This window comes from Perca fluviatilis, chromosome 10 (assembly GCF_010015445.1).
Source record: "Perca fluviatilis chromosome 10, GENO_Pfluv_1.0, whole genome shotgun sequence".
In the NCBI taxonomy this organism is placed as follows: Eukaryota; Metazoa; Chordata; class Actinopteri; order Perciformes; family Percidae; genus Perca; species Perca fluviatilis.
Window position 1 is genome coordinate 4492949 of NC_053121.1, and position 15387 is coordinate 4508335.

The following is a 15387-nucleotide window of genomic DNA, read 5'->3' on the forward strand; positions in this document are numbered from 1 at the left end:
CCTCCTCTGTCAGCTCTAGCCACTGAAAAGAAATAAGCAGAGAAATCCTTCAGAAATCAGGCCACGTACAAAAGCTGGTCAGTCTGACGTGGTGTTGCCTGAGTTCATTACTATTCATGAGCTCGCCCTGTTGTGCAGGGTCAAGGATGCTGATAGGCAGGCTCTCATTGGCTAGCTGTTAGCCAATCAGAGTCAAGCAGCTTAGCTTGTTGAATATTAATGAGAACTGGCACAAATCGAGCTGAGTCTTCCTGCAGGCTTTCTATACCACGCTAGAATGGCTTGAAACAAGGTAACCAAGGCATTTTTTCCACAATGTTACAGAGTCCATGCTAGAACTTCAGACATTACCACAAAGTAATGAAATACGTGTGGCAGGGTACCTTTAAAGTAAAATTGCAGTGTAAGGTAAAATTTTTACAAATTATATTGTCGTATGGGGAATGTGAAATTACTTACAGGGTAAGGCTGGAAAGGCAAAGCTTTGAGCAGTGAGTTAAAACGGCACTTTGACAAGTAATAATTATTTTCAAGGCCTGAAATGTAGAATTACAAGACTTCTGCAACATTTGCGCCATAAAACAATTAAAGTGTAGTTCAAAAATCACAAAAGGTAAATGCTATCTGTGAAGTCCACATTTCAAAATGTAATTGTTCAGTGGAAACTGCTTTGCAAGGTGTCTCAAGTCAGGCAGTTTTAGGTCTCTCTCCAGAGCATCTACAGTATATTATGCAGAATATTCAAATCATGAAAAATCCTCTTCCAGTCTTAATTCTGCTGTGACACTTTCCCAGTCGCATCATTTTAAATGTCACTCAGACCACTTGTAGGTAAGTAGATTTAAAGTCTGTTCCAAGTGCGTTTTTAGCATTGCATTTGTAAATGCCAGAGTTCATGAGCATAGGGTTCTGTATGACCAGACTGCCCTCCTCTGTCATGTGAATTCCTCCCTGCACTGTGAAGCGATTATGTGGAAGCAGCGTTGTGCGCCCAGGCAACGTCCATGAAATATCCGGCTTGGGAATACCAGTTGCAACACAGTTTAACTTCACTGGTGATCCCCGGTTGACTCTTGTAATTGAGGTCAGCGTATTAGTGATACGTGGTGGGAAAACCATCACTGCAACTGGGTAGGATAGTGTTGAGGAACCAAACGAGTTGGAGGCCTTACAGATGTATGTTCCTTTGTCAAAGGTGGCGACCTGCCTGAGTTGGAGTGTCCCATTGGCAAAAAAAAAAATCCGGCCAATTGTCTGAGGTTTGTCCAAAACAAGACCATTAGGTAGGGTCCAAGTGATTGATGCCTGCGGCCAGCCATCCACAGTGCAGGGCAAGTTGAGATTGAGGCCGTAAGTGATCTTCATCCCACCTGGAGAAGTAAAATTATTAACAGTAAGTCAATTTTCTGCAAAGATGATTGATACAACAAAAAATACAATACAAGTAAAGCAATATAGCCAGATTTTCCATTGATTCTTCATATATTTTCAAACCTGCGTTTAGTCTGGTTAAATTGGACTCTAGTTTGGTTTCCCCCTTGGTACGATTAGTTTGGGCAGATCTGAATACGGAAATCTTTCTTGGTTGTGGACCAAAACAAGAGCCCCAAGACCTTTTAGAGGAAGTGGTCTTGGTCCAGTCACAAAAGAATTCTGGAGCGGTTGGTTGTTTAATCGATATTGGAGAAGATAGGGCCTTCAACCGGACCATTTTAGGACCTTCTCACTCTGGCCCAAAACACATTGAATCAATGAGCAGAGTGAATGTTCTCACCTGACTTTTAGTGATGCGTTTTGTTTTATTTGAATGTTTTTCTCTGTGAGAAGAAACCGAACTGAGGAAAAAAGTTTGCCAACCCTTCCACTGATTTGGAACAGAGCAAACTATTGCCTTTGGACTCTTTATTGACAAAACTAGGAAGACTTCTGCTTCATTAATTTGAGATGAAAAACCATACCTGTAGATCCTCTGATCAGTGGCTTTCTGCCCGCCTCCAGCGCATAACGTTTCTCTGCTTGTCCTGCCACATTTTTTGCTAGGCACCGGTACACTCCCTTATCACTTGCAACTGGTTGAGAGATCTGTAGATTTCCGTTACCCAGATGATGCGTGAAGCGTTGGAGTGTAATACCAGGCGTTAGCATCGTCCCGTTGGGTAGAACCCATGTAAACTCTGGGTTCGGCTTGCCGCGAGCGGGGCACTCCAGGATTATTGCCTCACCGTCTTGCTTTATTGGTAAGATTTCAATATTGGGAACAGCAAAACTTGGTTTTTCAGCTATTGATGCCACGTCTAGCTCAACCAAAAGTGAGGATTCACCCAGATTGTTTTTAGCCAGACACATGTACCTCCCTTCATCAGTTTTCCTCACCCCTCTCAGCTCCAAGCTACCGTTCCGGTGGACTTGGAAGCGACCGCCCAGGTAGGGTGTTGGCAGCGAGTGGTCATAAGGAGTAACCCACCAGACTCTTGGTTCAGGTTTTCCTTCCACTCTGCAATCCAGTAGCGCTGTTTGGTAGGAAACAGCCATAACCTTTGTGGTGCTCATCCCTTTCATGCCGTTGATAAAGGGTTCCTGGAGTTCAGCTTCAAGTTTCATGTTTTTAACATCGTCGCCGGCAGAATTTCGTGCCACACATGCATATTTCCCTTCGTCAGCCAGTATTACTTTTTTCACCACTAACATCCCATCGTCCATGATCTGAAATTTGTCTGATGACATTGATATCACATCGTTTCTTGGTGAGATCCACATAATTCTTGGTGTAGGTTCACCTGTTGCCTGACAACTCAACTTAGCTGATCCTCCTAACTTTACTGTAACCAGTGATTGGGATTTTAATCTAATCTTTGGAGCATTCGGTCCCACTTTGACGCTCACTTTTCTTTCGTCCTTGCCCAGTTTGTTCTTGGCATAACAGGTGTAGTCGCCCTCGTCTCTTTTGCCCATTTGCTGGAGAAGTAAAGTTCCATTGCCAAAAATGACATAGCGGCGGTTGCGATGGCCACTGTCGTCCGATTGCAGGGCGTTGTTGATTAAAGTTCCATCTGGGAGACTCCAGGTAACTTCTGGATCAGGGAGGCCTGTTGCAACACAGTCCACCTAAAAAAAGAAACAAAGAAAGGAGGCTGACTGGATGAGGGAGGAAAATAAGTGTAAGGATAAATCTAGGCCCATTTCTTATCGGTTAGGGGTGTTTTTTTAATTATTCCGTTCAGCGATCTTTTTTTAAACCTTTGCTGAAAGATAAAAGCATCTATTGAAAAACTCTGATAAACCCATTGTACACTAACTGCCCAGCACCAAACAGCAGACTGAGTTGTTGACTGGGAAACCAAAACAGAGCTAAAAGGGGGGTGAATATTAAACTTACATTCATAGGTGGACAGAAACTCCAAATGGATGACAATGTTCCTTATCTGCTGGATGTGTAATAGGCACCTATTTGCTAATCCTTTTGCCATATTAACTTCACAAGGTGTTAATGAGTTAATGTTGTGTTTACTGCCCCCGAGTGGCCAAACAAATCTGTTAATACTGCTTTTAAGATGCCATAAGGAAATCAGACCCTTATGTCTTATTATAACGTCAAATGTCTTTGTACGTATAAAATCATGTCGAAAAATAAATACAATATATTAGAAAAAACAGGTAATGTGAAAAGGTGCCCACAATGTCTGACCCAGCCTATCCTACTTTAAATCAACTTTGAGCTAGCGCTCCAAACCTACCTGGAAATTTTCTCCAAAGGTGACCCTGGTCTGTGCGGTCCTCACATGTTCGATTCTGGGAGGGGTCATTACCACCTCCACCTAAAGCAAATACGTAAAGAAATATTAGCAAATACATAAAAAAAAATGTTTTAGTGAAACCTTGGAAAATACAGAGATCCGCTACTACAGCTTTTGCAACCCCATACACATAAAATGTATCACAAGAAATGAAAGGAAGACTAATAGAAAAGAGTTGACAGCGAAAGGAACCTGCCTGAAATCCTTATATGTCCTGTTCAGGGGCGTCGGACTGGGGGGGAAAAGGGGACTGAGTACCCAGGGCCCTCATGTGAGGAGGGCCAAAAAAGATGCTAGAATGAATAGCTATGGATGCAGGGAGGGGCCCATAGAAAATGCCTTTCTACAGGGCCCAGAATTTTGTGCTACGCCCCTGGTCCTGTTCATACCTGGAAAAGCTCCATGTCCTCCCCATTGGGCCGCTGAAAGACACATGCATAATTTCCACCATCTAGCTCTGTTAGCTGAAGAATCCTCAGAGTCCCATTACGGAAAACTTTAATTGGTCTCTCTGGACTGGGGAGAGAAATGAGGTTGAGATTAAAGCACTCAGGGAATTAAAACCTTTTAATGTATTTATAATATGGCCAGTATTGTACTGATTCCTACATTTAAAAAAAGTAAAGTTACCTGTATCGATGTTCCATGATGGTCTTGGAGGGTAGCTGCCAGATGGTGCCTCTTGTGGATCCGGTAGACTCTGGACAGTGGAGGTAGACAGCGGACCCGTACATAGCGGAGACAGAGTGCTGTCGGGATGGCACACCATGGTGGTGGGTTGGGGGGATGGGAAGAGGGGGAAGAGGCTGGCGGGGGAAGGAGGGGGAATCTTCCCTCACTTCCAGCTGAACAGTTCTTTTGGCAACGCCCACAGTATTAGCGGCCAAACACTCGTACCTGTGGAAGGATCGAGAGCAGCTTAAGGGCTCGGATCAACAGTCAGTGAAAAATATTTCAAACGTCCAGATAAGGAAGGTACACAACTTCTGACTTTAAATGCAGTGAGCAACACCTCCACTGTCCTTAGCTATTGCTGCATGCCATTCAAAGTCAGAAGTTGAAAATGTACATTTGGTAGGTCCCAATTACAAGTATGCAGTTTTCTGAGGCTGATGGGAATGCCATTAGTTTTGTATTATGTTAAAAAACCAAAGTATTGGACTAACTCTCACCCGTAAAGCTTCAAAGGGAAATCAAACCTAAACTGAGAGGATTATCTAAGTGATTAAGAACACATTCGGATTTGGAGGTAAGTCAATTAAAATGTTATATATATATTCAACTGGACATTTGACCAGTGCATAGACAGAAAGGCTGAATCATACGAAAACAGACTTAAATAAATGCAAATCTCATACCTCCCGGCATCAGCTGGTGAAACATTCTTCACATACAGCGTCCCATTGGGGAAGACAAACAGCCTGCGTCCAAGAAACTGAGATGGCTTAACATGGACCCCTGCGGGGAGCGCCCATTTCAGGGCAGGCACTGGTTCGCCCTTCACAGAGCAATGGACATACACACTCCTGCCTGGTTGAATGGGATTTTATTAGTTCGATTACTATTTCTGACATTGCAAACACTCTGTTGTCTTTGTTTACCAGCCTTTTCATGAGAAAAACTTAGGAAAGGTTTAGGGATGTTACAGTTCTGTACTATACCTGGCTGAATGATCACAGTATCCATTGCTTCTTCGCTGATGGTTGGAGGCAGAGCTGCCACATGGAGATGATAAGTGATTGTATCAGCACCTGCTGCGTTGCTTGCAATACATTTATAGTCCCCTTTGCTGGAGAAATTGAGAGAGTGAATGTGAAGGGTTCCATTTTGAAGCAGAGACATCGGAGAAAGGGGAGCGTGAACAGTCCCGACTTCGCGTACAAATGTCCTGTCCGGAAGAATCCAGGAAATTTGGGCAGGTGGTTTTCCCGAAGCGAAGCAGTCAAGAGTCACGCTTTTCCCTAAGTAGACTGCTATATCTGTGGACTTGGGCGGCTGGATCCTGGGTGCCTCAGTCTGGACAGCTAAGGTGATGACCATGCGATCTGATCCGAAGCTGTTCTGGGCTGTGCAGAGGTACTGGCCTCTATCCTGAAGCTGGATGTTTTTTATAACAAAAGATCCGTTTTTCAAGACTTCAAAACGGGGACCATGCTTGGTGTTGGCTGGGATGGTGGCACCTGAGAGGGGAACAGAAAGGGTAAAGAGACAATAGTTGGAGATATTTCAATTCATCAAATCATGATTCTCATGACTGATTATGCCACATTTGAAAATTGTCTGTTTCTGGCGTTCCCCAGTTACAGTTGTACAGTACATCCCCAGTTGAAATAGACACGGCAGCGGCAGGCAGGTCTGACCCAGAGATGGGGACTTGAGTTCGGACTCGGAATCCAGTCGCACTTAAGTTACACACACAGTGACTTCAGACTTGACTTGAGGCTCATCCTCAAAATACTTTAGACTTGACTCGGACTCGAGATGCCGGACAGGAGAACAATCTTTATTTTTAGGAAGCGTCTGATGAGCTGAAAGTTATTCCCCTCCCCGCGTAACCCATAGCCTACCTACGTTACACGTAATAGATAACGTATCTGCTGCGCGTGGCCACACGTGAGAGAGGACAACAAACATTTTGACCGCACCGGTAGCTGCTGTGCCATTCATCAAAAAGCTTTGGCTTTAACAACTTCTTGTTAGGCAAGGCCCAAACAAAAGAAGCGCTAAATGCAAAATATGTGGACGTTAGCTCAAAGACTTGAGACTTGACTTGGACCTGGTCTGACCCAGGACCAGTAAAGTGGATGAGCTGAAAGCAACTGGGGATTTTCCTACATGTTCCTTTTCTGTTATTAGCTTTATGTCCTTATCCCTTCCGTGTCTCTCTTTTTTACCTCTCTGTCCCTCTTACCTGTGGAGACTTTGGTCCATGCGATGTCGGGTTCGGGATTCCCTGTTGCTTTGCAGGGCAGGAACACATCACTCTCCGCCAGCACTGACACACTAGCTGTGGTCACCGTGGTAATACGGGGCTTCAGCCCATCACTTCCTGCTGCCAACACCCATGGGAAAGGGGGAGCGGCAGTGGGTCGCCGAGAGCTGATACGTCCTGATACAAAGACACATTCAAACAACACAAAATAATATCACTATGTTAGGGAAATTATGATACATACTTTCCCTCTTGTTATTATTAAACTGTTTGCATAGAATAATATTATACTGAATACTCTAAACAAGATAGCATGGAGCCATTGCTTGTCCTTGTCTAAGCACAGTGTGTTCCTGAGGGCATACATGCCCTCCCAGACCAGATAGGGGAGACGTCATCGTCTCTTACCAGATAACAACTGAGGACACCAACTCTTGTGTCATGATTTATTGCATTTACACTTGTTATTATAAAAAGCAGCTGTAGAGAGCTTTTCGTCAGGTCATTGTCTGTATTATTCTGTAGTGTGGAGACTGCCTCCTTGTCGGGTTCTCAAGTAAAATGAACTTTAATATCTCTTCAGTGGTCTCGGTCTATTCTTTATAATGTAATTATTCTAACACACGATCACTGACTCAAATATATTAAAATATACTGCTCATTTTATAGCTAGATTGCCCATATCTCTTCAATAGTGTGTATATCTACCTCCAACAGGCCACCGACCTCCTTGCAGAACCCCAGGGGTGGTGGGGTGGTGAGGACGAGGGGTCGTGATGAAACCAGAGAATGATGATGATGATGAAGGTTTAGCAGGGTTCGGTGGTTGCAGGGTGTAAGTGTAGAAAGCAGTGGGTGCTGCTGGTCTGGGGATGTAGGGTCTATGTGGAGATGGAGGGTTGGGTTTAGGTGTGACGGGAGATGGAGGATTGTGGTAGCTAGTGCGAGGTTTGGGTGTCACCATCCTCCCTAACTGAGCAATGCGATCAAGCTGCGCCTGGAAAAATCAAAATTATATTAGTAGTATTAAAGACTCCCTATAATGCTTATTTGAATTTTTCCCTACTTTTAGTCTGTTATTTTTGTGTGTATTTAATACTCGAAGGTATAAAAACACATTTCACTCCAAATGGAGCTTTCTCTCCTACAGACAGCACTATTTCTAAAAACCTAAAAACGCTTCGCCCACATTCCTGTTTGACATTCCTCAACTAGTGATGTCACTGATTGAGAAAGCCAGCCCAGTTTTTCATATGTGCTGTCAGTAGGTGCTGCCTGAGCAAGCACAGCCCGTCCAGTGGCTTGTTTGAATTTGGTTGACCAATCACAACAGAGTGGGCCAGCTGACCAATCAGAGCAGACTGGGCTTTTTGGGAAGGCGGGCCAAGAGTTCAGACAGAAGGCTCGTTCGAGATGAGCCAGGCCTGCGCAGAATCGATCACCGGCGATCGCCGCCCAATGCATGCTGGGTAGATTTGTGTCCGACTTGATCCCAACTTGCTCCGACGTCATGCACACCTGGGCAACGATGACCTCACGAGATCAAGGCGGCGGCAGGTTTGAGACGCAGGCAGCGCAGTTTCTTTCCACCGACTGCAAGACCCAGCTGGGAAACGCCTGGCTCTCAGCTGATTAACAGCTGATTGGTTCAGAATCGACTCAACATGGTTTATTGTTTTTGAATTGAAGGGATTTTAATTGCTAGTTGTCTGATTTAAAGGTTTTTTTTCTGTATAGAACACGTGTGGCTGATAATGTTTAGAAGACTCAATCCGTTCAGATTACAGATCATCTACAGTCTATTGTTTATTAACATCAGCAACAGATCGCATGTAGAGCATTTCGACAGCTACTCTGTCATAATAAAAACAACTGGAGACTGCGTACAAGCTGATATATGGGTCTGATAACATTTTATTAAATCGGAATCAAACCTATCAGGATGTCAGTGTTTCTGTGACTTCCTGTTTAGCCCGAAGGCTGCTGGAAACGGCTGGAAACTTGACTTGACTGCGGCTTTTTGAAAAACATAATGTTTTTTGAACATTAAAGCATGTAAACCTATTCTAGTAGACCCCAAGAGTAAACATATCATTCTGAAAAGGAGTGTAAAAGGGGCTCTATAACCCATTCACCTGGAATTAAATCCCATTTCTGAGAGATGATTGATAATCATGGTCATCATTAGCAATTGTGTTTCTAAGCAAGCGAAATATTGCTTACTCACTTCGTGAGCATTTAGATACACAATAATAATGATGCCATTCTGCACATCCGAAAAACCACTTGTCCTCATACCTGTCTGTATCTGTTTCTCAGCCTTGATAGAAACAGTTGGTCTCTGGTTTGGGTCCTGCCATCCACATGATGATTTTGAAGGTAATGGTGATGGTGATGTGACAAATGGGGATTAGAGAGTGTAACTTTGTAGTTCCCTGTTGTTCCAGAAACTGTAGGTGTGGGCTTCACCGTTTCAGCGGTGATCTCTGGTCGGTTGGTGACAACCGGGCTTTGAGCCCAGGGGTGGGGGAGAGGCCAGGGTCTGTGTGTGGGCACAGGGTGTGACCCAGGACCTAGGACCAGAGAGCAAATATACATCCATGCATTCAAAACCGGATTAAGCCAAATAATATTGCCTTTTTGAGTATATTGGCAAGTCAAGTCCATAAAATCATCTTGTTTTTTATCGTTTGGTCATCACACAAAAATTTCAAAAACAAATCATTACACAGCAGCTGTATTTACCTTGCCTTGGATAAGGAAATGCCCTTTGACCTGGCCAGGAAGGGTAGAGGGGGTAGTATTGATGGTGATGATGGTGTGAAGTCCAGTGGGAGGTCGGGGGGACTCTGGGAGGTTGGGAATGTCTGCCTGGATTCACTTCCCTCTGTCTTCCTGTGTTTCTGTCTTGGTTTGTCTGTGTCATCCTGGAAGTAGTAGTTTGCCCTCCTGCCTGTTTGTTCTGATGGAGCCAGGGGTGAACCGGCTCCATTATAGGGAAACTGTGGATCTCAGGCTTCACTTTTGCCTTGTTTACATCTTTATGCTCTTTCTGTGTGACTTCTTGTCTTGTTCTGCCTCTTGTTGAATGTGAGGTAATGATCTTGGAAGATGAAGTGCGTGCTTGGGTTGGTGCATTTTGTTCCGGTAAAGGTTGAGCATTAGGTTTTGGTCTATTTTGTGTGGTTAAGCGGATACTATCCCGCGTATTGTAGCTCTGTGTAGCCCACTTCCTTTCAGATTTGTCTGTGTCTTTCTCAATGCCTTCTGTGTCTATGTCGTCAGTTTCTTGCCTTTCCATTGCTGTTGTTACCTCCCTCTCACTCTCTCCTGCCAGATTTGTATTGTCTTTGCCCTTTTCTTCAGTTTGTGTTCTTATCTTCACCCTCTGTCTCTCAGACAGCTTTAGGTTTACAGTGTCTGTCTCCTTCTCTTCAACAGTCCTATCAGTTGGATGAGGCGTACTATCTATCTTTGGAGTGACAATCGACTTTGGATTAGGTGGAGAGCTACCTACATCCTTTTCTCTAGCTGATGGAAAATTGGTAAGGCTACTGTCGAGATCATGAGTGGTATGCAGGGTTTCACCATTTAAATCTTTCTTGGCATCCAAACTACCACTATCCTTGTAGTTATATTCTTCATAGTATTCGCCTTCATCTTCCTCAGTCTGATACTCAGCAGATAAGGTTTCATGGTTTTCCACTGTGGTTGGAACAGTTGTTGTTATCGTAGTAGTAGTAGTAGTAGTAGTAGTAGTAGTAGTAGTAGTAGTAGTTGTTGTTGGTATGGTGGTTGTTGTTGTTGGTGTGGTGGTGGTTGTTGTTGGGGGAACAGTTGTTTGGGGCTTGTTTGATGAATGGTAGAAGGGCTGTCCGTGCAGTCGGACTCTCACTGGGGGTTTTCTACGTCTATACGGTGGTCTTCTTCTGTTTGACTGACCAGGAACAAGGTTGTTGTTCCTTCGCCCCTCTCCAGAGTGCCTATTTTCTGACTGATCGACTGGTTGAGGAGTTCCAACAGCAGTGGGGTCTGTGACAGCTTCTGCTTTTATTACGATCCCATCAACCTTGTGTGGGGTTGGTTCTGTACTTCTGGTAGGCGGTGGTTGTAAAACCTCTGGAAGACTTTCAGATGTTTCTGAGCTATCCCCTTTCTTCTCTGTAGAATAGGCTTCAGTCTTAGCTTTTGTGTCGATGGGGAAATGTTTTGGCTCTGTACTAATATCAAACGGGGTAGTAGTAAGGGGTAAGTTGTTAGCAGTAGAAGCTATTGTAGAAGCAGCTGTAGTAGTAGGTTTGGAAGTACCTGTTTGGACGGTTACAGTGCTAGGCTCTGGTAGTGACTGCTCTGTGGGCAGAGCAACACTTGGTTTAGCTTTAGCTTTAGCCAATATCTCTGCCCAACGATTTGGATCTAACTCCTTCACAGATGTATTGGGTTTTCTCTTGAAATCTTTGATTCTTTTCCTTTTTGAAAGGCCATTAGAATTCCTTTGTTGTGTTCCTACCTTCTTAGGGAACTGTGTAGCAAAAGGACGTATAATTTCCTGGTAATCTCCCCCTGAACCCTCTCCTTCCTCCACGCCAATTGTCAAGCTCGGCTGCTCTTGCGCAGTCTGTACTTTGGACCCATCAGAAGTCTTTTCTCCTGTGACTTCCACCATGTGTGAAAGCATGTCAACGCCATACATATTTGAGGTCAGGCAGGTATATTCCCCTGCATCTTCTTGTGTTAACCTCCTTACGAACAAGGTCCCATTTTCCATCACTTCTGTCCGTCTTGTCTGTTGCGTGGGAAGAAGAATTTGGTTTTTAGGTAGGTACCACATCGTTTGACTGGGCAGGACTGAGGTCACCTCACAAGGGAGGGTAAAGGAGTGTCCCCTTTCAACTACAATTTTCTGACCATTGAAGGCGGTGGGGCTGAGTGAGAATTGTTTGATGGTGAGCCTCAGAGGCACCAAGTCCACACCGGCTATGGTTCTGACCATACAGTGGTAAAGGCCTGAGTCAGACAGTGTGGCGTTCAAAATCACAAGTTCTCCTCTTTCAGAAATTTCAACTTTATCAGTTGCATCTTCCACAATGGACAAATCTGGAAGCATCCACTCCACCTTCACCTCCTGATCTGAAGTGACAACACTGCACTCCAAGTTAACCTTTGAACCCTCGAGAGCAGTCTGAACCCGCCCGGCTGTCCCTCTGCGAATTAGAGCCCAGGACATGGTGTGGTCATTGTCATCTTCCGTCCCTCTATGGCTGTTGACTTGCTTGGTGATTACAGTAGTGAAATCCATCACCAGTTTCTTGGTTGTTGTCTGCTGTCTGTTGAGCCTTAAAGTGACTCTGGGTTGAAGCAGCCACGAGGGTTCTGCTACCAAATACCCTTTTAATTCTGTGAAATATGGGGAATTTTCATTTACGGCTTGGACATATTGATAGGTTACTCCACTTGCATTTCCTCTCTGCTGACCTCTCTCCAAAATAGCAGGGCTTTCATAGTAATATGCGACCAATTGCCATAGATTTTGCAACGTCTCCCGATCAATCTCACACTCCAGGACAGTCACCAGTGACACATTGACAGACAACTCCCCGGGTGAATGTGGTTTTCCTGACCAAGTCATGGGTGAACTGTCTCCAGGGTGCCGCACGTCACACGCCACGTGAGCACTGTTTCCATGGCTGTCAGAGAGAACAAAAGTCAGATGGCCCAAAGGCTTTTCAAAGTCCCGCGTGTACGGGAGGTCAGGCTCTGCATCAGATTCAGCCCACACAGGATTGTCCCACTGTTTGAGGGTGGAGCGAAGAGATGGCCGTTCACAGGTGAGCTTGTCTGGAGTCTGTTCTAGCAAAAGGCTCCCATTCAGGGGTTGAGGAGAGGAGCACAGGGGGCAAGTGTCACTGGAGCCACGTTCCTTCTTGCACTTTATTACGCCTGGGAGAAAGAGGGGGAGAGTGGAAGAGATAAAAAAAGGCAGGAGGAGAAGGAACGATGGAAAACAGGGGAGGGAAGTGGCAGTTGTGAGGGAAAAAGTCAGAAATTAATTAAGATGGGAGAAAGGAAAAGAAGGGGGAAAAGGTGAAGAATAAAACATGAATCTGGGATTATAGGGGTTTGAAAAAATGGTGGTACAATTTTATCTCTTCAGTTTGAGTTCAGTGAAGGTTCATGCATCCACTAATTCTGGCAGTCACGCACCCCTATTTTCAGATGAAGCAGGCCAAAAACAGTGGTATAATAACGGTTGTGTTGATACAAACAGCTGGCATATGGAACTAGTTAAACGTAACAAAGCAATTACAAATAAGAAAAAGCACGTGTCATGAAAAATATTGACGGAAAAAGAGGGATAAAGAAATTGTAAACAATTGAATTGATGTTCTACACTGAATGTGGATCAAATACAGGCAATTTATTGAGAGCAGCTGTGTCCTTCATATGTCATGCAGAGGCTGGATGGCAGGCCTGCGACATTTTCTGCCAGCACTATGCTCTGCTTCTGGTCAAAAACACACATCTGAAGCCCAGAGACATTTTTCTTTCTGTGCATATATTAATAATATAGAAACAAGTCACAAAGTTGTTTGTCTTGCATTAAGATGACTAATTTACTAATTGTTAATTTAAAGGTTAATATTTATATACATTTTTACCTTGGCAGGAGCTAATTGGTCATGGGGCTCAGTGTCTTGATCTACATCTCCATTTATATTGTGACAGATATTGTTCCTTAAAGTGGCTATATATTTTTGTATTCTTTATAATAGCAATGTGTCAAATGAGATGAGAAAACAATGTGAAAGGGGTCGCTCGTAGTAATGAACTGAGAGAGAATTGTCACCTGAATCAGCAGCTCCCCCTCGACTTGACTAAACTTTATAGTGAGTTTCAGCTCATTGTTTAGCCACAGCTTTACGGTTTTGGTTCACTCTCACCACTCTAATGAAGTCTTTTTTAGCTGCAGCAGGCAACTGTTTTGAGTGAAACGGCTCTAAAACCACACTACCCATTAAGCCCTAAACAGAACGCAGACACAGCTAGAGACTAGCTGGTGAACATAGTGCAGCGTTTAGAAGCTAAAAAGCCAGATATTTCCTTGAGGAGTTAGTCAAGACCAAAAACAGAGTTAAAAGAGAGTGAATATTTGCTGTTGGTCAGAAACAAGACTCCGAATAAATGATAACGCTGCTCTGTAAGTGCTGGATGTGTGAAGCATAAGTAACGGTTTGCTAACAAGTTTAAAGTGGAGCATTTCAATTCAATTCAATTCAATTCAATTTTATTTATAGTATCAAATCATAACATAAGTTATCTCGAGACACTTTACAGATAGAGTAGGTCTAGACCACACTCTATAATTTACAAAGCCCCAACAATTTAAGACCTAGATATTTTACTCAGGAGTTGTTGGAGACAATGTTATGTTTTAAAGGTCCCATGGCATGAAAATGTCACTTTATGAGGTTTTGGCGATAGGTGTAAACTGAGCCCTGGGTATCTGCTCTGCCTTTGAGAAAATGAAAGCTCAGATGGGCCGATCTGGAATCTTGCTCCTTATGAGGTCATGGGACCTTTAATTGTGTTGTCCTTCGGGTCCCGGTGACCCATAGGACAAAACAAGGGTTAATACAGCACCTTAGTGCTTTTTTGTACAGCATTTTGGTCAGCTTAAACTGTGTTTAAATGTGCTCTAGAAATAAACTTTACTTACTTACTTTACAAGAGACAGGGTTTAGAGAGCAATTCTCAACAAAGTAAACGGAAGTACATAACTTAAACGCAAGCTTGTTCTTTTTCGCCACGGAGACCAACACATTGATTAATGCAGCTCCAAATTTTTCACCGCCCCTTGAGCTATGTTACTGGTTGCATGCCGTTCGTCTGGTCATGACTGTTTTCCCATGATGGCGCCTGCTTGTATACGTGAACGCTACGGTCTTTATAATCTTTTTAATAAACTGTCTGTACACTTACAAAGTTCTCAATGCTTCGGTTTACATGTAGGGACCCTCATTATGCTACCGTGGAAGTGTGGTGCTATTTTGAGCCTTGTTAGTGGTATAGAAATAGTGATTTACCCACTGCCCCGACGACTAGCTTTATAAGCTAATCAGCGGTTTGCGGTATCTTGTTTCAAGCTAGAGACACATTCGATTAGCATGAAAACATATCGGTCGACTCGGTACCCATGTGTTATTAACCCCTAGGTTCATTTTGCGCCGGAATTGTCCTTTAACATAGTAGTTTAGTCGTTTGTCATCCGGTTTAGATGAAACATTTTGGTGCAGAAGAAGTAGGGAATAGTGTTTTAATGTGAGAAAATATGATTGGAGTAATTACGTATGCGTCCTTACCTTCATGTGTGGAGCTCCATTCTATTAACCAGTGGAGCTGACAGTCACAGGTCCAGGGGTTACCATGCAGAGAGAGGAGCTCAAGCCTGGGAGCTGTCTTCAGTGCTACGGCAGGAAGCTGCTCCAACAGATTGTCTGACAGGTGTAAGTGTCTGAGACAAAAACATGATATCAGTTCCTTCACCTATGGATCTGCAGGGTGACACTGGGATGATGCCTATCCATGCATGGACCATGCAGAAGACAGCGGAACAAATATACTATCATATCCAAAAGCTATGAGGTACAGGTATAGCAACTC

At 43.9% G+C, this 15387-nt stretch overlaps 1 protein-coding gene across 3 annotated transcripts in view; it reads right to left on the minus strand.

Annotated features, from left to right (window-relative positions):
• Positions 1-298: 298 nt before the first annotated feature.
• The window catches only part of si:ch211-159i8.4 (matrix-remodeling-associated protein 5), a 48695-nt gene continuing 33606 nt past the window's right edge, over positions 299-15387 (minus strand). For all 3 annotated transcript variants that reach the window (XM_039812981.1, XM_039812982.1, XM_039812980.1), the window contains exons 6-17: positions 15087-15238; positions 9472-12666; positions 9025-9299; positions 7435-7723; positions 6706-6903; positions 5456-5974; positions 5153-5324; positions 4425-4691; positions 4184-4310; positions 3735-3815; positions 1959-3105; positions 299-1370 (exon numbers count right to left, since the gene is read on the minus strand). In XM_039812981.1, the coding sequence (XP_039668915.1) occupies positions 817-1370; positions 1959-3105; positions 3735-3815; positions 4184-4310; positions 4425-4691; positions 5153-5324; positions 5456-5974; positions 6706-6903; positions 7435-7723; positions 9025-9299; positions 9472-12666; positions 15087-15238 (6976 nt within the window). In that variant the 3' untranslated portion in view covers positions 299-816. The remainder of the gene's footprint in view (positions 1371-1958; positions 3106-3734; positions 3816-4183; positions 4311-4424; positions 4692-5152; positions 5325-5455; positions 5975-6705; positions 6904-7434; positions 7724-9024; positions 9300-9471; positions 12667-15086; positions 15239-15387) is intronic.